Genomic DNA, 25,426 nt, shown 5'->3' on the forward strand with positions numbered 1-25,426 from the left:
CAGTCTTAATACCGACCCCTGGGGAACACCACTGTGTATACTTCCTTCCTGACTGAAAAACAGCAGTTCACCACTACTCTCTGCTTTCTGTCCCTTAGCCAATTTTGTATCCATGCTGCCACTGTCCCTTTAATCCCATGGGCTTCAATTTTGCTTACAAGTCTATTAAGTGGTACTTTATCAAATGTTTTTTGAAAGTCCATATACACAATATCAACTGCATTACTCTCATCAACCCTCTCCCTTAATTCATCAAAAAACTCAATCAAGTTAGTCAAACACGATTTTCCTTTAACAAATCCGTGCTGACTTATTAGCCCATACTTTTCCAAGTGCCAATTAATTTTGTCCCGGATTATTGTCTCTAAAAGTTTCCTCACCACCGACGTTAAGCTGACTGGCCTGTAATTGCCAGGTTTATCCCTCTCCCTTTTTTGAATAGGGGTGCAACATTTGCAATTCTCCAGTCCTCTGGCACCGCCCCCATATCTCAGGATGATTGGAAGATTGTGGCCAGAGCCTCCACAATTTCTATCCTTACTTCACTCAGTAACCAAGGATGCATCCCATCTGGACCAAGTGACTTTTCTACTTTGAGTACTGTCAACTTTTTAAGTACTTCCTCTTTATTTTTATCCTATCCAATAATCGCTACGACCTCCTCCTTTACTGCCACATTGACAGCATTCTCTTTTCCAGTGAAGACCGATGCAAAGTATTCATTTAGTACCTCAGCCATACCCTCCGCCTCCACAAGAAGATCTCCTTTTTTCTTTATCCCTAATCGGCCCCACCCTTCCTTTGACTACCGTTTTACTATTTGTATGTTTATAAAAGACTTTTGGGTTCCCTTTTATGTTAGCCACTAATCTATTCTCATACTCTTGTCTTTGCCCCTCTTATTCCTTTTTTAAGATCTCCTCTGTACTTTCTGTATTTAGCTTGGTTCTCTACTGTGTTATGAACTGTACATTTGTCATACGGCTTGTTTTTCTGTTCATTTTAATTGCTATATCTTTAGTCATCCAGGGATCACTAGCTTTGGATGTCCTTCCTTTCCCCCTCGTGGGAATGTGTCCACTCTGTACCCGAATCAACCCCTCCTTGAAGGTCTCCCATTTTTCAATTGCTATTGTGCCTACCAATTTTTGTTTCCAATCCACCAGGGCAAGATTCCTTTTTAACTCATTGAAATTAGACCTCCTCCTGTTAAGTATTTTTACGCTTGATTGTTCCTTGTCCTTTTCCATATCTACTCTAAACCTGATGGTATTATGATCACTGTTCCCCAAATGCTCCCCCACTGAAACATGCTCCACTTGCCCCACCTCATTCCCCAGGACTAGATTCAGCACTGCTTCCTTCCTCGTTGGGCTGGAAATACACTGATCAAAAAAGTTCTCTTGCATACATTTCAGGAATTCCTCCCCCTCTTTGCCCTTTACACTGTTACTATCCCAGTCTATACTGGGATATTTGACGTCCCCCATTATCAATGCTCTATAGTTCTTGCATCATTCTGAAATTTGCCTGCAAATTTGCTCCTCTATCTTCTTCCCACTATTTGGTGGCCGATAGTATATAGCCAGTAGCATAACAGCTCCTCTACTGTTCCTTAATTCTAACCAAATAACTTCATAGTGTTATTGAAATTAAACCCATGTTGAGAAGTGCAAAAAAAAAACTGTAATCAGGAACCTAAGACAAGGCAAAGAGCAGTATTCCCTCAAAATAGTTGTGAAAATGTATTCCACTGAATTTTCCAAAACAGCCTCAACTTATTAGATTAAAATATACCCAAGTAAGATGGAGTAAGTTGCCAAAATAAAACTACACATTGGATTATTTTGATTTGTACCAGGAAATATAGTTATTTTCATGAAAAAGTAAAAGTATTTTAACATTCATAAACGCAGCCTGTCCCAAGAATTCAGTACAGTTAACCACTTTTCATAGGAACAGAAGTAGGCCATTCAGCCCCTCGTGCCTGCTCCGCCATTTGATAAGATCATGGCTGATCTGTGATCTAACTCCCTATACCCGCCTTTGGCCCATATCCCTTAATACCTCTGATTGCCAAAAAGCTATCTATCTCACATTTAAATTTAGCAATTGAGCTAGTATCAATTGCCATTTGCAGAAGAGAGTTCCAAACTTCTACCACCCTTTGTGTGTAGAAATGTTTTCTCATCTCGCTCCTGAAAGGTCTGACTCTAATTTTTAGACTGTGCCCCCTACTCCTAGAATCCCCAACCAGCGGAAGTAGTTTCTCTCTATCCACCCTATCCGTTCTCCTTAATATCTTATAAACTTCGATCAGATCACTCCTTAACCTTCGAAACTCCAGAGAATACATCCCCAATTTGTGTAATCTCTCCTCGTAACTTAACCCTTGAAGTCTGGGTATCATCCTACTAAACCTACGCTGCACTCCCTCCAAAGCCAATATGTACTTCCAAAGGTGCGGTGCCCAGAACTGCTCACAGTACTCCAGGTGCGGTCTAACCAGGGTTTTGTATAGCTGCAGCATAACTTCTGCCCCCTTGAACTCTAGTCCTCTAGATATAAAGGCCAACATTCCATTAGCCTTATTGATTATTTTCTGCACCTGTTCATGACACTTCAATGATCTATGTACCTGAACCCCTAGGTCCCTTTGGACATCCACTGTTTTTAACTTTTTACCATTTAGAAAGTACCCTGTTCTATCCTTTTTTGATCCAAAGTGGATGACCTCACATTTGTCTACATTGAATTCCATTTGCCACAATTTTGCCCATTCATCTAATCTATCAATATTGTTTTTCAAAGTGCACTTTGGGTTTTTATCCTAGAAGATTTCAGAATGAGGGGTTAACATTTGCCAATGTAAATTTTTATAGATGAGGGTACACAACTTATGTTTCTAAATGAAATGAAACATTCAGGAGGCAGTTTTAGCTTATACGTGCTAGAATGTTGCAAAATTCACTTAATTTTAGCTATTAATTTTACCCATGCAGCATACGAGAGGATGCACAAATTAAACAAAGAACCAATGGCAAGTATTTCCAAGTCTTTTTTTCTAACTATCACAAATCCTTATCAAAAATATCTAGAATTGAAGCAAAATCATGTTTTATAACTGGCAAGCAGTATAAAGACTTTGTCCAATTAAAGGCATGAAGCCATGGAATTGCCAACCTCCTTTCATATTTGCTCGACTCGAGCCAACTCTAAGACGAAACATTTTTCTTCCCACTTGGCCATTTAACAAGATGAACGTACTGTACTTGTAACAACTGAGCCATGGGATAACCATTAATTTCTTTTTTGTAATCATCAGTGCTACTGACATCGTGTCAGTGGAAGGGAGCTGAATTAACACTAGGAAAGATCTAATTGTTTGAAGCTTTGATAACTGCTGTTACGATTCAGGCTTTCTCCCAGCACTTGTAAATTGTGTTCACAGTGGAAGGGTAATTTCATTAAGCATAAGCAGCCTGAGTTCCAATGAACTGAAACTTGTACCTTTATACATGCTGTGAATGAGACAACATGCCACAAACTACGCATTAATTACAGTATAATACACCAGACATCACATGGGATGACCACCACACTTTAATTTTTATTCCAAAAGGCATTTAGACTCTGCCAGACTGCTATGTAATTAGTCAGATTTATTTACAAGTGAGATAATTACACAGCAGAAAAACAAAACAAGATGGCACAAATACGTAGAAAGCAATAAAGATTGAATCAGTCTACAAGAGTTTAAAATGCTTTTTTCAGAACCTATTTCTTACTTCTTTTAGAGGAAACAGTTTTTCCACAGACAATCCCATTCCAATGTTAGTACAGGGGGTGAGGCAATATTCTTGCCCACCACATGGAGCTGAGTGTCAATTCCAGAAACTGAAATGGAGCCGAAAGCTGAAAACTGCACTTCAACACTAAACTCAAGATCAGTAGCTACAGCCAAAAAGAAATCTTTCATAACCCAGGTGTTAATCTTAAGACATTAATAGCATAAGAACCTCATTTAAAACACTAGGATGTAGGCCATCAGGTCCAGGGGATTTGTCAGTTTTTAGTCCCATTAATTTATCCAGTACTTCCTCTTTACTAATCTTAATTGCTTAAAATTCCTCAAACTCATTTGAGCCTTGGTTCCCCACTATTTCCGGTATGTTTTTTCTGTCTTCGACTGTGAAGACAGATACAAAATATTTGTTTAACGTCTCTGCCATTTCCTTATTCCCCATTATAAATTTTCCTGTCTCTGCTTCTAAGGAACCCACATTTACTTTTGCTACTCTCTTCCTTTTTACATACTTGTAGAAGCTCTTACATCTGTTTTTATATTTCTTGCTAGTTTACTCTCATATTCAATTTTCTCTCTATCGATTTCTTGATCATCTTTTGCTGATTTCTAAAACCCTTTCAATCCTCAGGCTCACTACTTTCTTTGGCAACGTTGTAAGCCTCTTCTTTTAATCTGATACTATCCTTAACTTCTCTAGTTAGCCATGGCTAGATCATTTATCCTGTGGAGTTTTTATACCTCAAGGGAATGTATATTCGTTGAGAAATATGAATTATTTCTTTAAATGTTCGCTATTGTTTATCTACCGCCACATCTTTTAATCTTATTTCCCAATCATCCTCCTTTCAAGACATCCCCTGATGGGTTGGCAATATAGATAATGAATGTCTATTTCCCATTTCAAAGAAGTAATGAGCAAGTCATCAAACTTGACCTAATTAGTTTCTAAGTAGATAATGTCGCCAACAAAGGAAGCTTGCCGATTTTCATTGAAATTATGGAGAATCAAGAGAGTTTCGCGTAATGGTAAAATAATTTTAAGTGTAGGGATTGATGGTGACATCACTGTGCATGGACTGCCAAAATCAAAACTTTTACATTTGTAAGTTTTCAAATACTTAATGAAAGATCCATCAACTGAATTTTTGTCTGAATCATCTACTGCAAAATAATTTGATTAAGAGAGAAAAATAATAGAAAATGCACAATGAGCTTTAATTTCCTCTCCCCCCAGAGTCCTCTTTGTACTCTCGGAGTTGCACTGATTCAAACATGGTTCACGCAGCAGTGAGTTCTTTTAGGCCATCCCAAACAGGGGTAACTTCTACCCTAAAGCACCTGTAAGAAAATTTCCCTGTATTCTGCTTCCTGTGTTTTGCTTCCTCATAAGGGGGCTATGACATGTTCTATTTGCAACACAGTTAAGATAACTATATGTTGAAAATAAAATAATTGAAATAATTTTTATTCAAAAAGTACAAATATTTCCATATCTCAAATCTATATTTAAATACATCTTTAATCAAATTGTTCAAAGCTTTTCTGTTTGTGGGAAATCATATTTAAAGATGGTAGTAGTAAAAGTGATCACAAAGCTGTCACACGGTTTTAAAAACCCAACTGGTTCACTAATGTCCTTTAGGGAAGGAAACCTGCCGTCCTTACCTGGTCTGGCCTACATATGACTCCAGAACCACACCAAATGATTGACTCTTAACTATCCTCCGAAGTGGCAAGCTGCTCAGTTGTATCAACCGCTACAAAAATAATAACTTCTACATAGACTGCAGCGGTTCAAGGCGGCAGTCTACCACCATCTTCTCAGACCAACTAGGAATGGGTAATAAATGCCCACATCCAGAGAATGAATAAATCAAAAATATTGAACCTTGAACCGTTAAGATTTAACTTAACAGTACATTTCAAAAAGGGTATTAAAGGGCCAGATATTAGGAGGGAGGCAGGTTGCCAGCAGGGGGGTCGACTGGGCGCGTGGGTAACCCGCCCAGTAAAATTGGTGGGTTCCCCAAGCGATTATAAGTAAATTGAAGCCACTTACCTTGGCTTCCAGGTTTTGCGCTGGAAATCTGCGCAGCGTGAGGACTGCGCACCTGCATCATAGGCTGACAGCTGGAGGAGCCCTATTTAAAGGGGCAGTCCTCCGCTGCAGAAAGGAGCCAAAATGACAGCATGGAGCAGCCCAGGGGGAAGGCTGCTCCCAGGTTTAATGATGCCTCACTCCAGGTCCTACTGGATGGGGTGAGGAGGAGAGGGAGGACAGAGATCTTCTCCCCGGCGGACGGTTTTTATTTATATTTGATTTCTAAATCAACTCACATTACATATTATATTGTCACCACTATTGCCACGTCTTGGCCATTCTTGACTGGCTTGTGCAATAATGCCCTTTCATGAGGTTCTCCATGAACACCCTTGATGCCACCCGATGGGTCACCCTACAGTGGGTGTATGTGTAGTTGCACAACTACTTTGTGCAGGTGCCTGTTGCGTAGCAATGTGTTGTGTAGCGCCACGTGGCGGAGGTGGACGGCATGCCTGGCGAGGCTGGTGATGTTGCTCGTCCTCCAATGGAGTGATGAATGCAGCAATGGAACCCCCCCACAACCCATCCTGACGGTGTGAGTGTGAGGGGGTCCGCAAAGTAGGTAAATGTGTTTGGACAGCAGAGTTTAGGGTATGATTTAATAATTTGGAGTGTGGAGACAACGGTGTGGCAGGCAAAACTTTGTCTGAGGTGACAGAGTGCCATGCTGCAATGAATGAGGGTTTACCCCGCATCTGTTGAATGGACCTTTGCAGCTGCCACTGGCGGCTGGCTGCAACGCGTCTGTTTAAACAGGGAGTGTTTCCCCCAGCACGGGAAACATGCTCTGGGTAGTCCAAAATCCGAATCCTCCTAAAATCTTCAACTAATGAGGTCTGTAAACGACCTCAAGTACCCAGATAATGATCTTAAGTGGGATCCCGCCGGCTTTGATTGCAGGTGGGAGTCCCGCATGCAATCAAAGCCGGCGGGATTCGCGTCGTTGGGGAACCCGGAAGTGGGCAGGTTGGAGCCAGGCTCCGGACCCGCTCCGGGAATCCCCAATTTTAGGAGCCCCCCCCACTCCCCGGCCATGAACGCACCCGCTCGGCCATCCGAAAATTGACCCCAAAGCCTCTACACATACATTAACTTGTAAGAATTAAAAAACTACATTTCACAGATTTTCACAATTAGAAATCCAAGTGACTCATATGGCACGATAAAATAAAACAAGAAGTTCCTTGGTTCTTCGTTTATTGTTAAAGAACTGGTCTCAAAAACTGATGTTTAACAGGCACGGTATGGCTTTATGAACTCAATTTAAAGCCACAATTGATCTATATATCTAGAAACTACACACAGTACATATATTAATTCTTCCTAAAGACAACTGCAGTGTGAAGTCAAACTAGGCCGAATAAAGATAAAAGTGAGGAAAATAAACTGATTTAAACTGCACACAGACTGAGCTGAAAGTGATCTGGGTCATGTACTAGACAAGTTCACACCATTTAGAAAGTGATATGAGTAATGTCAGTCATAAGTGCTGGTGTTCCTCCACTGAAATCAACTTCAGAAGTGTAGTCCACAGGAAATTCACATTATGGTGTGTTTTTTCTCTGTCCATGGCAAACCTAATAATTACCTTGCTCCTACACAAAAGCCCCATTATACTTGGGTCAAAGTACTCAGCAATTTGTATTGTGATGTGAAAGCATTCTTTACACAGAGCAAGTACACACAGCAAATCTGAAGAGAAACACATGATCTGTCTGTATATCACTGAAACTTCTGCAATAAATCTTTGTTGATGGGTTAATGAAGGACACAATCTTTGTTTCAGTAACCTTATAAACAAAAATAAAATCTACAACAGTTGCAAAATCTTTTCCCAAATATTGAATGTTTTGTTAATTCATGATTTACCCACACTTCAAAAGTCTAGTTCAAGCATGCTTTCTTCCCGAATGTATTGCTTACATACTCGTACAAACGTTGTGTCAGTTGTTAACCTGGAACACTGATTTGTGACTGACACAATTTTATAGTTGACTTAGAATTTGACCATTTCAATATTGTTGAATCCTGATTGCTTTCCACATTATTAAGTTGCAAAACCTCTTAAGATCAGAGCAAAAATCTAACAATTTGATTTTCTGAAATTTTAAGGAAAACAATACTTGGAAAGAGGGGCATGGGAAGTATTTTGAACATAAAATACAGGCCCAGAAAACATCTGTTTTAAATATCTTCTGTCTAAAGGGAGATGCAGCAAAAAGACTTGTTTGGAACACATAGCCGGTTGCTCCATATTCAGCTGAATGCCACTAAACTGAATGGTAAAGCAGTTTAATTTCTAGACTTAATTCCTGATGCTCAGATCTAACTTGAAAACACTGGTATTGACTGGGCCTCAAGTATGTAATACATCCCTTGTAGTACAGTTAGACATAGCCTTTTAAAAAAAGATTTTAATACTTCTTTCCTATACCTGCTCTTCAACTCCCCATGCCATACACCATCCCCCCTAGGAATGCTGTTGTATAATTAGCCATGAGGATATTCTCAGGAGCCAAGCTGGGCAAATCTCCCTCCCATTTTCTCTCTCTCTAGGAAAGGGTGCACTCTTCACTCAGCAATTCTCCAACCATGTGGACCACAGTTAATCACGTGAAGAACAGAGGACATATCTGTGCATTATACAGCGCTGAATATTGTAACTCTTAATTGGTGTGCAACCATTCCATGGCAAGAATGTAACAGATTAAATGGTTCAGAGGACATCATAAATCAAGAAAATAAAGCTCTCTTGCCTTGCACCATTTGAACTCTTTGAAGTCTTGCAATTTGTAATTCATTTTGCTGTCCTCTCACTTCAAGCAGCAATAAACCGGGACTGCTTGTAAGTTCACTTCTACTGTACATTAATGGTGCATATTAACCGGCAGTAATCTTAAGCAAATGAATAAAATGGATTTGCCCCAATTATGTTAATACCCTTGCTGCCTCATTTTCTGCTACCCTTTGTACTGCGGCCGAAACAGCAATTGACTGCTATGTCAGTGCCGATGATGCTGCAAAGCAACTGTTTTTGGCCACTTTGACCTACTACACATAAGAATTTGATTTTAATTTTGTCTGCAGTACTTTATTAGCAAAAAAGACTAGACTCAATTTCTGATGGCAGTTGATAGCTAATTAAACGTGAAACAAAATTTGTAATGGTTGAAGAATTATTGAACTTTCTGTCAATAACGTCACAGTGCTACACAGTTATTCCTGCTACAGGTCAAGGATCTGATATAAATGGAATGATTAGGCACATTAGTTATAATTGTTACAATACCTGCAATGGTGAGCTCGCTCTGGCTTAATACTGCAACATTTTGGGCACTTATAGATCACCTCCCCCGGTTTCAGCTGTAGACTCTCCATATACTCTTTTGTGGCGTTGCCTTTAGGCACAGCACCCTGTGGAAAGAAACCATTAAAACTAAGTCAACACATGAATTATAACTGTGAGCAAGACAAATTGACAATATTAACATGCAACTCAACACAAACTGAAAAATAAACACACCTCAAAGCCAGAAGGAATAATGTTTATACCTTTAGCTCATTGTCAATCTTCGTTTGGAAAAATTTATAGAATCCTACACTCTCATTCACTAACTATACCTAAGGGACAAAAATAAGAGACAAGGCTAGATGATATATTTTTTTAAAAAGCAAGAAAGCACACATATAACAAAGTTCAGTGTGCTGGGGAATATTTCTCAGATTGTAGCATCAAACCATTTAACCAAAAATGTGCATCCTAATATGTTGGGCTCGATTTTAGGATCGTGTTTCCGGCGGGTTCCCAGCGGGGTGGCCCCGAAAATCCCGATCTCCGGTCACGTGACCGGATCGCGACGAAATCCCGGCCACTTCCGGGTACCGCGCTGACGTGCGGGGCTGCGCGCGCAAGCCGCGCTGACGTGCGGGGCTGCGCGCGCAAGCCCCGCTGGTGGGAATCCCGCAGGCAATTAAAGCCAGCGGGGTTCCACTTGAGAGTACTTACCTTGCTCGTTGTGGTCAGTTAATGAGCTGAAGCAGCTGTCAAAAGAGGAAGTGTGGGATTTTCGGTTCAAGGCAGTGAGTTTCCCACACTGGGGGAAACAGTCTCCCTCCAACCAGGCGTGTTGCAGCCAGCAGCCTGTGGCAGGTGCCAAGGTGCGCTCCACGGGGGAGAGCCCTCACCCACGCAGGAAGCCACCGCGTCACATAGGGCAACCCCTGCCCTCCACCACCCCCCGCCAAGCCAGAGGACAGACCGACACGAAACCGCAGCCCCAGTCCGAGGAACCACACACCTACCCTGCACAACCCCTCAGACCAACACCTGCCAGTTGGGTGGTGTGTGGAGACCCTCGGAGGACGAAGAGCATGACCAGCACCAGCAGCCTCGCAGTCCACGCCGTCCGCCGCAGAGACGTGGATCCCCCCAACACGGTGTTGTTGCACGCCCACCTGCACAGCAGGAGGGAGGGCTACCGCAGAGAGAGACGCGTCGCAGAGGGCACTACCCTCGCCACAGGGTCCACAGACCGAGGCGCAGCTCCCCGGACCTCTCCGAGCAGCAGTGCACAGGGAGGCGCAGATTCGCTCGACATGTAGTCGTGGAGATCTGCAGCCTCTTTCATGCCGAGCTGCTCCTGGCTGGCCCCAGCACCAACTGCTTACCTGTCGCTGGCAAAGTCACCACTGCCCTCCACACCTTCTCCTCCGCATCCTTCCAGGGTGCAGCCGGCTACACCGCCGATGTCTCTCAGTCGTCTGCGCGGACGAGCCCTGCAAATACACCTGCACCTACTCTGCAGTAACACGATGGGTGGCATCAGTGGTGGGTCCTCATAGTGATACCCAGGAGCGGGCATTATTGGCCACAACGGACAGGATTCGCGGAGACATGGCAGTGGTGGTGTCAATATAATGTGTGCTGTTTGTTGCTCTGAAATTCAATATGGGTAACACCCATGACAAACCCTCAGACACCCTTGTGCACCCCCTTCATGCTGACGAGACGTTTGCCTTACGCTGCCTACTGCACATTTGTGATGCATGCCCTGTGGCTGCAGCACAGGTGGTGGCAGGTTGAGTGAGGCTGGCCGTGAGGGAGATGCACGAGAGGGTGAGTATGGGATGGAGCAATGAGATTGTATGAGGATTGGGTTGCGTGTTAGTGGCAGGATGAGTACTGGCGAGGTGAGTAGGTGGAGGTAAGATGAGGATGGGGTGTGAGTGGGTATGAAGGGTGATGTGAAAGAATAGTGTTGGCGGTGCCGAAGGAGATGTGGGGTGGGGGCAGTGTTGTGGCAGACGGAGTGTAGGGGAAAGACTTCGTGTTCTCACTGCGGCTGACCTACTGCGGTCATTGCAGCGCCTCCTGCACTGTATGCAGGTGGGCGATATGTTGGTGGCGCAGGTGACCCCCTCTGCCACCTCGAGCCAGGCCTTCTTGGTGGCAGAGGCAGGCCGCTTCCTCCCACCCGCCGGGGGGAAGATCTGTGTCCTCCCCCTCCTCCTCACCCCATCTGATGATACCTGGGGTGAGGCATCATTAAACTGGGAGCAGCCATTCCCCTGGGCTGCTCCATGCTGCAATTTGTCCCATTGGTTGCAGCATCTGTCAGTGGAGGACTGCCCCTTTAACTAGAGAGCCTCCAGCTGACAGATCGTACTGCGCATGCGCAGCCCGACCGACGCGCAGGCCAGCGCCGTGGACCCCGGAGGAGCAGGTAATTGATTCCTATTAGTGGGTTGCCTGCTACGATCGCGTGGGCAACCCACTAATTTCGCCGAGCGTGTTGACCACGCTCCCGGAGGACCACCCGCTGGGAACCCGTAGGCCTGCTAAATTCGGGCCCGTTGTTTTTGACATACACATAACTATAATTACTGGTGAAGAAAGCTTTTTCCTCTCCCCTAACTATAAAAAATAGCCATATACAGGAAGCCACCCTTCAGCCCTTTGTGTCTGCGCCATTTCTTTGTTAGAGCAATCCAAAACTAACCCCACTCTCTCCCCACAGCCTTGCAATGCTTCAAATATTTATCCAATTTTCCCATAAAAGATGCAATGGTCTCTGCATCAGCCACTGGCTGTGGCAAAGCATTCCATGATTCTACATCCTTCCAAGTAAATAAATTTCTCCTAACATCTTTCCTCACTCTCAGTAATAGTTTTTAAATATATGACCCCGTCACTGACTCCCCAATCAGAGAAAATAGTATTTTCCTATTCACCCCATCGGAATCCTTCATATTTTAATAACCTCTATTAAATGTTCTCTTAATCTTCGCTGCTCTAGTAGAAATAGTTCTAGTATTTCAAGTTTAGCCTCAAAACTAGAGTTTCCCAATCCTGGGATCATCCTTGTGAAACTACACTGGGCACTTTTCTCTGGCTTTAATGTCCTTTCTATAATGTAGAGCCGAAAACTGCACACAGTATTTTAACTGTGGCCTAACCAACGTTTTGTATAAATTCATTACTTCTTTACTCTTACACTCTATGCCCCTTCTTATAAAACCTAAAATTCTATTAGCCATTTTTATACCTTTAGCTACATACACTTACACTTTCAGGGAATTATGTATTTGAACCTCTAGGTCTCCATGTTCATCCCACCCTTCAGTGTCTTTCCATAAAGTACATCCTCCCATTCCTAGTTTTTTTTTCTCCCAAAAGGTATTAGCTCACACTTACCCAGTTTGAGCAACATCCATTTACCCTAACTCTCTGCTTCCTATCAGTCAACCAATCAGTCTATCCATATTGCTATTATTTATGCCATGCTCTTGAATTTTTCTAACATGCCTCTTGTGAGACACCTTATGAACAGTAACTATCTTCACAGGGTTGCCATTTCCTACTGACTTGGTATGTTCTGAATTAAACCATTTTTTTTCTTCAAACATCCTCTAGCAATAAACTTCTCTGGGAAGGATTTTTTAGATTTTGAGCTTGTCTTTTGAAATTTGGCTGCATTGTCAAAATTTGTTATAGCATACATAGTAGATATTCTGGGCTGTTGCAATTTTCTGACTGCTCCCTCTCCATAAATTAAATAAATTGCTCCCTATTAACACAGAAGAGTTTCTGATTTGCTAGTCCCAAATTCCTGAAGACAATGTTAATTGAGGTAGAATCTAAACCTAGGGTAGCTGGGCAATGTGCATGCTTGACTGTTACATGACTTATCTACTAAAGCCTCATTTTGAAATAATACTGTGGTTAAAAACATAGAATTAAAAAAAAAATGTATCCATTTCCAAGCCTTCAAAGGTAATAACTGAAAAGCAAGTTTATCTTTTGCACATTTACCTTGACTAAAACAAACAAAAAGCTACGGGCATGATTTGGCTCTCAAAATACTATGTATATGCTTGCAGTCCATTTAACTCATGGTAATCTCAATTACTATTTTCCATTTAATTTTATTTAAAAGAAATATCTGATACTGCTGTAAATGTTTAATGCAACCATCAGGCAATAGTCACCAACATACAGTGATTAACTAGTGACATGTCATATATTAAGTCAACACTCCAGGTTGCAGTTAAATGCATACTGTGCCAAGTGAAATGTGTTCAAGCACTGATCTGAATTAATTTAGTGCAATTTGATCGATAAAGTCAAATGAAAAGTATATTTGGGGAGGAAACAAGTAAAGGATGTCAAAAGGAAAATATGATTTTCAGTCTTTTTTAATTAAGGCTGCAGCATATTTTGAGAATGCAGCCTGAATGAGTGGAAAGTGGGAAATGTATTCCCATATTTTAGCAGCCTATCATTCACAAAAAATGTGATTTGCACTTCTTTTTGGATTATTCAGCACTTTGTTGTTTTGCTTAAAGAACAAGTGGTCTTCACAGATTTACAATTGTTCATTTTTAAAAAAATATACAGCAAGATTGTATTAGTGGGTTGCAAGAAATACCGGTCAAGTGTTCTAGGAGATCATGAATATAATAGTTAAGATAATGCAATTCCTAGATCTTACAGATCTGAATTTAACTTGATTTACTTCCAATATACCAATTTTTATGACTTGGTGTCTAAACATTATTCTTTAACTCACGCAAATACAGCATTCTTGTGCACAACAATTACTTAGTTTGGATCTTAAAAATGTAATTGTTGGAATCACATAAAAGTTCTCCAACATAAGATTGACTGCAGGACTGACACTTAGATAGATTCAAATTATTAAAATGCAAATGAATTTATTATTAAAATTTATTAGTGGAAAAAGAATACAGTGTAGTCCCTGCAGCAAGCCAAAATTTGAATAAGCCATTAAAACAATGGCCTGGCAACTGAATAATTTAGTTGAAAATTATTTTCCATGACCGCTAAATGGTTGTAAACATCGATAGTTCAAATAGAGAAGCGAATAGCTTCAGGTATACTGAAACACGAGTTATGTCAGTTCACGGTGACATACCTATCATCAAAACAAAATATCTTGTCACCAAAGGTGGGTATCATGGTGGCTATTGGGGGTGGGGGGTGGGGGGTGGGGGATTCTTCGATTCGGCAGAAAATCAGAGGAAATTTCCCGAGATGCACTCCCTGTGAGGTCGCTTCCCACTGGGAGCACTGGATCGCGGAATCATCCCTATTGTATCCAACTGAGAGTGTTAAGTTAAATTTAAATGGACTATGTCTTATTTAACTTCCATTATACCACATGCATCAGAATTTCCCTTTTTTCATATTCCATTGATACATCTGCATCATTCTCAAATCACTGGAACTATTTTTTTTGAAAGCTTATTTGAAAGAAATGTATGAAGGTTAGGAAATCTAAATCCACATCAGAACAATCGCAACCTGATTATGCTTGCGCTGCCTTGACAATCTGCAAAGCAAGTGAACGTACCATCAAACTTATCTCTTGAATTCAATCACCCAATTTGTGACATATTTAGTGTGACTAAATCTCTCAACTGTGCCAATGACCATAACTTATTCATAACTTTGTTGCTCACAAGTTATGAGGTCAACCTAACCATGTTATATATCATTTCCTCCTAATATATGCTCTAAATATATACATGCTATGGACTAAACAACCACATCATAAAACAGGCAATATTCCTCAGTGTAAAGAATAACTATTTAAGGTAAGTTTAGAATAATCACCTTAAGGTGCAAATATTTTTAACTGTTCAATCTGTCAAATTAAGATAAAAGGTGAAAAAGCTTCAGCAGAAACAAGTAAATTAGTTTCCTTTTTACCAATCATTTCCCCTTCCCCTCCTGAAAGCATTGACTCCTTCCTGGGGTATGGTTCCGTGGATGTTGGTTGCCTCTCTCCCCATGGTACATGCCCAAGTTGTCATTCCTTATGTGTGAAGGCAGATAGAAAGAGTCAACAGGCTATTCCATGTTGGGGAGCCAAGCCTGATCCTGTCTTCAAATTATGCACACAAACACACTACAGGGTGGATGGATAGCAATAAGAAGCAGAGACCCAGGCTGATTATTACCACTCTAATCAAGTGATATTGGCACTGATTTTAGTGTCCCCGCTGTTGCCCCAGTTGAAATGAATGAACTCAGGATCAAACCTGGAGCCTCCTTGATCTCTATGGCTCAGTTAAAGAGCGCCTTATCCAACTGCACCATCAAGGCAGCCTTAATAAAGCATCAAATCTTGATGTTTCAACTGAGTTTACTCAATGCTAAACATTAAAAAAAATACACTTTATGTTATGCACTTACTGGGTCTGTCACCATTGTTCTCAGATGGGATGAAAGTGCCAGCACTGCCAGGCTGTTAAATACAATGCCATTTATCAGCGAGTACCAGTAGTCTTTGGAAGGCAACAACATTACAAAAGTCACAACAAAATCTGCATAGAAAACGAGAAGCCAAGTTATGATAGCGCAGACCATTCCACATCCATCACGGATAAACCAGAACCGATCCACCACTTCCAAATTGGCAGACGAGCACTCAAAGTCATCTTCGGAGCTCAGCAGAGGATGATGGTCAACATCCCGGAATCGGTGCCCTGAAGACTGCATGATTGGTCAGTCTCATCTATAGTGAGATTCATGCATATGCACAAAAAAGATGACAAGAGCACAGTAAATATCAGCACTTATTACTTGATACAGTTCTTAACAGCTACATTATTTGGCATTTTTGTATTTGAAAAGGTATGGGTGGACTTAAGTTACAGTTTATTTTATTTTATTTTTGAGCTCCTGTCATATAATTATAATTTTCTAAGGAAGATATATCATATAACTTGGTTGCAACAAAAATCCCAATATTCTATTTTAATAATTTAATAGGCAAAATCTCTCTTTCTCACATCAACCTTTTTATGTAATTAACTCCCTTGTGCCATGTACATGTATTATTTTAGTCACAAAACAAGACAACTTGAAAGTGAATCTAACAGATACTTGTTAAGAAATGTTGCCGCTCCATATTTATGAAGAATAAATGTAACTGTAGATCTGTGACGTATCAGTGTACACAGAGCAATATTCCTCACAGAAAGCGGTGTAAACGTATCTACTTGAAATGGGTAATTATTCAAACTTTTCTGGTTCATAAAACAGTCCTTAAAATAATGGGATGTAAAATCTCCTTTGGATGTACTTTTGTAATCAAGCATATTAGGTTTTAGATTTTTGAGGGAAGGAGGTAAGAGGATTGAACTCTTTAAAAAAAAAAGTGAACATTTGCAATAGATTCTTGTGTTAATAATGCAGCTTCTTCCTTTCACCAAAAAGGAAATACAGATATATACTTCCATCCCCTCACCCAAGGATTAGATTTATACCCACTTGTTGACAGAATTGGAAACTCGATCCTCCAACCATCTCCCCCATCCAAGACCAGCAAGTATTACAACTTGTGCATGTAAAAAATGGCACAGGTCTTTGAAAAAGAGCATTTTTAAAAAAAATGATAATGTACAGAGGGGTATTTTATTTTTACATACTTGTAGTGTCCCCCCATAAAAACTGTATCCTTTTGATGCCTAGTAACCTATTTATATCAGGGATTTAAGAAAACTGTAAACTAAAATTCAATTTCTGTCTATATTATAAGCTATTTTTTAAAATATACTTGTTTATGTGAATTAAGATGATTTCACTTCTCCCCTTTTGCCTATCATGTATATATCAATTTGACACCTATCTGTTTAAAGAATGGATTTTCTTTTTTCCAAATTTTTGCTCCCATTAGCATCAAGCACACCTAGGCCAAGCACAACATGGATTAGATGCACCATAGTGCTCCCATTACTATGTACTTAGAATGCACTGTACATCCATGTATTTTATATATATATATATATATATATATATCCCACATGAAGTATACTTGTGGCCTCTTTGAACAAAGGTTCCAATTTAATGCCACATTATGAGTTTTCGTATTACGGGCTCTTACTCGAAATAAGTCTGCCCAAGTTCATTTCAATAAGCAGTTTTACAGTTGGGAAAGAGAGGAAACTTTCACCCTATCAGTCTGGATTGGATTCAAATCAGAAGAGAAAGGAAAGCATGCTGAATTTCTACTTTTGCATTCTAATGTATGCAGAAATAGTACCCCATTTGGACACAAATAAATTAAGTAAATGCTTGCTTTTAAGTGTGTATAAATAGAGCCATTATGCTTAGTGTCATCATTTTCAAGACTATTTAGCAAACAAAACATATACAAAGAACAATTCATACCTAAATGCCTCAGGTTTTTCCATGAAGTTGTTTCTGAATCAAAATTGCTTTTCTGAATTATTTTGAAAGACCTGTAGAGAATATAAATGACAACTCTAACTCACATCAATTATTATATATTTATTCTTCACAGTTGACTAAGGTAGATCTTAGGTTATAGAAAATCCTGGATTCGAAGTGGGAACCTATCTAGAGCATGAACACCTTTTTTCATTTACGGCCTGTATTCAGCTCATTTAGTTTGCCCTTCTTAATGCTATAGTCAAGCCTTGGATCATGGAAAAATGGCTGAGGCCTCTTCTAATATCTGTCGGCATCATCTTTCCACATGTTCAGACAGGTGTCTGAAAAATTGCCCCTCACAACTAACGAATATTGTGTAGGAATAAAATGGAAGAAACACAGCAAAAACTGCATTCTTTATGGAGGTAGTTGTCTGTATAAACAGAAAGCTGTGGCTTACATATAGAGATTGATATTGTGCTATTATGCAGTCAAGGAGGGCAACACAGAGGAGTGAAATCACGAGTAGCACATAGCACTGTGGGGAAGTGATACTATTGATAAGGTAAGTGGTGGTTATGGAGATTCTACTATTAGGATAAGACAGTGCTTTTTGCAGCCACAGCTAGCAGCCCTAAATGGTATGTGGCCTTTCAGGTTCCAAGATAAGGGAAATAATAAGACAGGTGGGAAAGATTCAACCTGAAATGTTAACTCTGTTTCCCTCTCTACAGATGTTGTCTGACCTGGGGAGTGTTTCCAGCATTTTCTGTTTTTATATCTTTCCTGAGGTTTGGTGCCCAATACTGAACGTAGTGCTCCAAATACAGTCTGACCAAGGCTCTGTACAACTCTGACAGCAGATTGTCAACAAAGCAGCTCCTCTGCTTCTTCTTCTAATCTGCAATCAGCACGGCTTAATCTTAAAAATGCTACAAATTATAGTGCTTGCACCCAAAACGGGTTTCAAAGATAATTTTAAATCTTATTTCCTTTCGGATGACAGGGATTTGCCATCTCTGGTCAGCGTTCACTCTGCAACAGATAAAATTAGTGCTTCAACACTGTTGCTAGCAGCAGAGTAAACTGTTGCAGATTGGATTTTTCTAAAGGGCTGGAAATCAATTCTTTAGGACAGGCAGAGGGAGAGTTCTTGATCTGTATTATGATGTTGCCATCTGATTTAATCAATTGGATTATATAGGATTTGGCTATATTGAAACAAGCAATAATAATACAGTAATGGTGAAACCATACTCTAATAGAAACACTAAATATTCTTACATAAAATTGTTCCAATATTAGTTATTTGCTGATACACAAATAACCTGGCAATTGGATTTCAGGTGGCCTAATTCCCACCTTAAGGTCCTTTTCCACAAAATGGCAGGGGTTTAAACTCAGTGCTGTGGCTTGTACTTACTAAAAAGAAACCTTATTGTCTACTACTGTAAATAGAAGACAGCATTTCATTTGAGCATCCCTATTCAAATATACAACAATAAATTTGAAAAGTCAGAAAGAACTGGAACCACACTGATTTTGTTCCTCCCAACTGCTATCAGAAAGTTACAACAGGTTTGGATATCGAGTTCAGATGAAATCTGAATACTGCTGTGCAATGTTCTAGCATTAATGGAGGAAATCAATACTGATTACAGAGTCATCTGTACACAGCAGAAAGTAATATTGATTTTTTGCTTTGTACTTTGAGAACAGATGCTATATCACATTCAGTCTGCTATCGTTGGCCATTTAAAGCAATCTGTGATGCCCTTTAACCTAGTCGGATTAAGACCACAGCAGGACAAAAATGAAAGCTTGCAACCATTATGGCTTTCCCCCGTAGATTGTATATGATTTTAAGTCTGTATTAAGGCTGGAAAGATGGAAAACGACTATGATCTAAAACAGTATTAGGTTTAGGTAGGCTACATGGAACTGACTATATGTCATATAGTATTAATGTCCATTCTAAAAACTTCTAATATTGTAAAACTAATATGGTGTCTCTCTGGCATTGTATAAATACTCAGATCAGAGCTCCATTCGCTGTTCAAATGCTGGTTAAATTTTTAATGTCAGCAAACAGCTGATGGGACAGTTGGCCCTTTGCCAACTGTCAAGGTTAAAAATAGAAGTTTAAATCTTGACTGCCTAGGATCTTCTTCAAGTTTACAGTTATACTGAAGCTGGTGTAAAGCTAAAGAGTTTTGGATTTCCTCCTGGAATATTTTCTCACAGGCTGTGGGCGTCACTGGCAAGGCTGTATAAGCTGCCCATCCTCAAATGCCCTAAGCTATAGATTTTAGAATTGAATGCCTTGCTTCAGTGGACATTAAGAGTCAAGTGAGTAGTGTGGACTAGAGTCATTTATAAACCAGACCAGGTTCCAGTCCCTGAAGGACCACTGGTGAACCAGTTGGGTTCCAGCAGATTTCATGGTCATTTTCTCTGGTGCTAGCTCACAAATGACCAGATGTATTGAATTCAATTTGGTACATGCGATTTGAACACATCACTTCTTGATTGATAGTCCAATACCATAATCACTACATTACAGTACCCTTATATCTTGAGAAAGTTTAACATCTCTGGCCATTTACTCAAAACTTCTTCAGACTGGCACAATACGCATAGCATAATTATTGTATAAAACAAAGCACATCTCATTTTAATTTTCAGCATTGTATCTGCAGAATCCTATATGTGTAACTGTATATTTAAAATAAACTCAAGTTATCTACTGTCAACCTACTTGTTCTAGACAGATTGACTATCAAAACAAGTGCAAAGAAATGCAAAACAATTTTTGCTGACACAATATTATTTCTCAGATATTCTTCTCATACAAAATTCTTGCAGTTTTGGAGAAGTGATATCACAACTGAATGGCAATTCTCATCTTCCACTCACAGGTCAGACTTAGCAAGAAAGAAATAAATATTGAAGCATGAAGAGTAATTACACTGAAAATCTATGGGTTTGCTTGCAGATTATGGCATCAATGATATTTCCAACCTACAATTCTTCACATCAAATTATATAGATCCTGTATTTTCTCAATTATATTCCTGTAAACTACTCACTTTTAAATCACACTCCCATCATTTTGCATTGCAGACAGCTAATGCTCATGTTCACTTTTGCTTGCGACATCTAAACAGCCACTGTCATTCACCGCTGTTAGTCCTTTCCAATCAACCTCGCCCTGAAACACTGGATATTGTTGGGAGAAAAAACTCAAGTCATTGATGAACCAATTTTTCTACACTATGACTCCTTGATTTCAACATTTTGATTGCTGTAAATGGAACATAGAGAGTTGAAGTTGGGTTGTAGATCTAATGAAGATGGGACTTCATGGTTTGATTTTGACTTGTCACTGGTTCACGTATTAGCTTAAACCTAATTTAGAATTACAAACATCTCCAATTTACCTGAACCACCCATCATTCTATACATCAAAGTAAATATTAGCTGGCATCTACAGCTGAGGATGTAGTGATTGTATGTAACAATCTTAATTTATTACACCAGTGAGCAGTGTAAATCACTTTCCTTTTTATAGCTGTATGTTTTTACTTTCTATGGTACTTTTTCACTTTTTACTGCAAAAGCCAACAATCTACAAATATCATTTTCATTCTAACACAACACCCAAATTCCAACCTCCCTGCTCCAATATTTCATAGTAAATATTAACTTATTATGTAGGTGTCGTTGGCAAGGCCAGCATTTATTGCCATTCCTAGTTGCCCTGACAACTGAGTGGCTCGCGGGGCTGGAATCACAGATTGGCAAATGAATTTCAATACAGAGTGAGGTATTACTTTTTGGTAGGAAGAATAAGGAGGCCACATACTCCTTGGAAAATAAGAGTCTAAATGGGGTAGAGGAGCAGAGGGATCTGGGGGTACAGATACACAAATCGCTAAAGGAGCGACGCAGGTTAAAAAGGCCATAAAAAAAGCAAACCAAGCACTGGGGTTCATTTCTAGAGGGATAGAATTGAAAAGCAGAAAATTTATGTTAAACTTGTATAGAACCTTGGATGGACCACACTTGGAGTACTGTGAATATTTCTGGTCTCCATATTATAAAAAGGATATGGAGGTACTGGAGAAGGTGCAAAAAAGATTTACTGGGGTGATACCAGAACTGAGAGGTGATACCTATCAGGAAAGATTGAGCAGGCTGGGGCTCTTTTCTCTAGAAAAGAGAAGACTGAGGGGTGACCTGATAAAGGTCTTTAAGATTATGAAAGGATTTGAATGGGTTTGATAGGGTAGATGTAGAGATGATGTTTCCACTTGTGGGGGAGACCAGAAATAAGGGCCATAAATATAAGACAGTCACTAATAAATCCAGTTCTTTACCCAGAAAGTGGTTAGAATGTGGAAATCACTACCACAAGGGGTAGATGAGGTGACTAGCATAGATGCATTTAAGGGGAAGCTAGATAAATACATGAGGGAGAAAGGAATAGAAGGATATGCTGATAGGGTTAGATGAAGTAGGGAGGGAGGGAGGAGGTTCGTGTGGAGCATAAACAGTGGCATGGACCTGTTGGGCCGAATGGCCAGTTTCTGTGCTGTACATTCTATATAATTCTATGTAATCTATGCAATTATGCAACAGGTGCCAATGGCATTGTTCATAGTAAGTCGGGTGATATGTTATTTTGTAGTAACAGGAGCGTTATACCTTGCAATACATAATACATTATTCTGCTACTAAAGTGAAGTTGTATCCCTTTAAAGCCACAAAGTCTAATTGTTAAGTAAACAACAGCTCAGGTCATTGAAAGTTTAATTATTTAGTTGGTGAACCTTTCAGATTGGAATGCACACATAAATTTCAGGTTGATTAAGAGTGTAAGTCAGATGCACCCAGCATTTTAAGATAGTTTTGCACTTGTAAGAATGCCGTGTAATATTTTGGACAGGACAAGACAACCGTTGGTCCATCTTAGAACCTGCTATTGTTTTTCGTTCCACCATCCCCACTGGTAATTTGTTCCACTTTTCTATTACCCTTGTGAGTAAGAAAAATGTTGCCTAAATTTCCTACTTTCTTTTGACAGTGTAAACTTTAAAATATGTCCTCCAGTACGGTAGCATAGTGGTTATGTTACTGGGCTAGTAATCCAGAGGCCTCGACGAATAATCCAGAGTCATGAGTTCAAAACCCGCCACGGCAGCTGGGAATTTAAATTCAATTAATTAAATAAAATCTGGAACTAAAATACTAGTATCAGTAATGGTGGCCATGAAACTACCGGATTGTCGTAAAAACCCATCTGGCTCACTAATGTTCTTCAGGGAAGGAAACCTGCCCTCCTTACCCGGTCTGGTCTATATGTGACTCCAGACCCACAGCAATGTGGTTGATTCTCAATTGCCCTCTGAAATGGCCTAGCAAGCCACTCAGTTGTAAAATCTCACTAAAAAATCACACTAGGCACCGGACACGACAAAGGCAAACCAAGCCCAGTCGACCCTGCAAAGTCCTCCTCTCTGACATCTGGGTACTTGTGCCAAAATTGAGAGAGCTGTCCCACAGACTAGTCAAGCAACAGCCTGACATAGCCATATTCACAGAATCATACCTTTCAGCCAATGTCCCAGACTCTTCCATCACCTCCCTGGGTATGTCCTGTCCCACCGGCAGGACAGACCAACCAGAGGTGGCGGTACAGTGATATACAGTCAGGAGGGAGTGGCCCTGGGAGTCCTCAACATTGACTCTGGACCCCATGAAATTTCATGGCATCAGGTCAAACATGGGCAAGGAAACCTCCTGCTGATTACCACCTACCGCCCTCCCTCAGCTGATGAATCAATCCTCCTCCATGTTGAACACCACTGGAGGAAGCACTGAGGGTAGCAAGGGCACAGAATGTACTCTGGGTGGGGGACTTCAATGTCCATCACCAAGAGTGGCTCGGTAGCACCACGACTGACCGAGCTGGCCGAGTCCTAAAGGACATAGCTGCCAGACTGGGCCTGCGGCAGGTGGCGAGCGAACCAACACAAGGGAAAAACTTACTTGACCTCGTCCTCACCAATCTACCTGTCGCAAATGCATCTGTCCATGAGAGTGTTGGTAGGAGTGACCACCGCACAGTCCTCGTGGAGACCAAGTCCTGTCTTTGCACTGAGGACACCATCCAACATGTTGTGTGGCACTACCACCGTGCTAAATGGGATAGATTCAGAACAGATATGGCAGCTCAAAACTGGGCATCCATGAAGCGATGTGGGCAATCAGCAGCAGCAGAATTGTATTCCAGCACAATCTGTAACCTCATGGCCCGGCATATTCCTCACTCTACCATTACCAACAAGCCAGGGGATCAACCCTGGTTCAATGAGGAGTGTAGAAGAGTATGCCAGGAGCAGCACCAGGCGTACCTAAAAATGAGGTGCCAACCTGGTGAAGCGACAACTCAGGACTACATGCATGCTAAACAGCGCAAGCAACATGTTATAGACAGAGCTAAGCGATTCCACAACCAACGGATCAGATCAAAACTCTGCAGTCCTGCCACATCCAGTCGTGAATGGTGGTAGACAATTAAACAACTAACGGGAGAAGGAGGCTCTGCAAACATCCCCATCCTCAATGATGGCGGAGTCCAGCACGAGTGCAAAAGACAAAGCTGAAGCGTTTGCTACCATCTTCAGCTAGAAGTGCCGAGTGGATGATCCATCTCGGCCTCCTCTCGATATCCCCACCATCACAGAAGCCAGTCTTCAGCCAATTCGATTCACTCCACGTGATATCAAGAAACGGCTGAGTGCACTGGATACAGCAAAGGCTATGGGCCCCGACAAAATCCCAGCTGTAGTGCTGAAGACTTGTGCTCCAGAACGAGCTGTTCCAGTACAGCTACAACACTGGCATCTACCTGACAACGTGGAAAATTGCCCAAATATGTCCTGTCCACAAAAAGCAGGACAAATCCAATCCAGCCAATTACCGCCCCATCAGTCTACTCTCAATCATCAGGTGAGAGTGACTGCCCTTGGCACCAAGGCAGCATTTGACCGAGTGTGGCACGAAGGAGCCCTAGTAAAATTGAAGTCAATGGGAATCAAGGGGAAAACCCTCCAGTGGCTAGAGTCATACCTAGCACAAAGGAAGATGGCAGTGATTGTTGGAGGCCAATCATCTCAGCCCCAGGGCATTGCTGCAGGAGTTCCTCAGGGCAGTGTCCTAGGCCCAACCATCTTCAGCTGCTTCATCAATGACCTTCCCTCCATCATAAGGTCAGAAATGCAGATGTTCGCTGATGATTGCACAGTGTTCAGTTCCATTCGCAACCCCTCAAATAATGAAGCAGTCCGAGCCCGCATGCAGCAAGACCTGGACAACATCCAGGCTTGAGCTCATAAGTGGCAAGTAACATTTGCGCTAGACAAGTACCAGGCAATGACCATCTCCAACAAGAGAGAGTCTAACCACCTCCCCATGACATTCAACGGCATTACCATCGCCGAATCCCCCACCATCAACATCCTGGGGGTCACCATTGACCAGAAACTTAACTGGACCAGCCATATAAATACTGTGGCTACAAGAGCAGGTCAGAGGCTGGGTATTCTGCGGCGAGTGACTCACCTCCTGACTCCCCAATGCCTTTCCACCATCTACAAGGCACAAGTCAGGAGTGTGATGGAATACTCTCCACTTGCTTTGATGAGTGCAGCTCCAACAAAACTCAAGAAGCTCGACACCATCCAGGACAAAGCAGCCCGCTTGATTGGCACCCCATCCACCACCCTAAACATTCACTCCCTTCACCACC

General features: G+C 41.1%; 1 protein-coding gene across 4 annotated transcripts in view; it reads right to left on the minus strand.

Annotated features, from left to right (window-relative positions):
- Window positions 1–25,426, minus strand: part of zdhhc7 (zinc finger DHHC-type palmitoyltransferase 7) — a 68,754-nt gene that overhangs the window by 25,905 nt on the left and 17,423 nt on the right. For 2 of the 4 annotated variants that reach the window (XM_067998120.1, XM_067998121.1), the window contains 4 exons: window positions 20,703–20,832; window positions 17,611–17,681; window positions 15,631–15,952; window positions 9,202–9,326 (listed from right to left, as the gene is read on the minus strand). In XM_067998120.1, coding sequence (XP_067854221.1) covers window positions 9,202–9,326; window positions 15,631–15,936 — 431 coding nt within the window. In that variant the 5' untranslated portion in view covers window positions 15,937–15,952; window positions 17,611–17,681; window positions 20,703–20,832. The remainder of the gene's footprint in view (window positions 1–9,201; window positions 9,327–15,630; window positions 15,953–17,610; window positions 17,682–20,702; window positions 20,833–25,426) is intronic. The other 2 variants (XM_067998122.1, XM_067998123.1) reach the window with 1 other exon arrangement.

This window comes from Heptranchias perlo, chromosome 16 (assembly GCF_035084215.1).
Source record: "Heptranchias perlo isolate sHepPer1 chromosome 16, sHepPer1.hap1, whole genome shotgun sequence".
NCBI lineage: Eukaryota > Metazoa > Chordata > Chondrichthyes > Hexanchiformes > Hexanchidae > Heptranchias > Heptranchias perlo.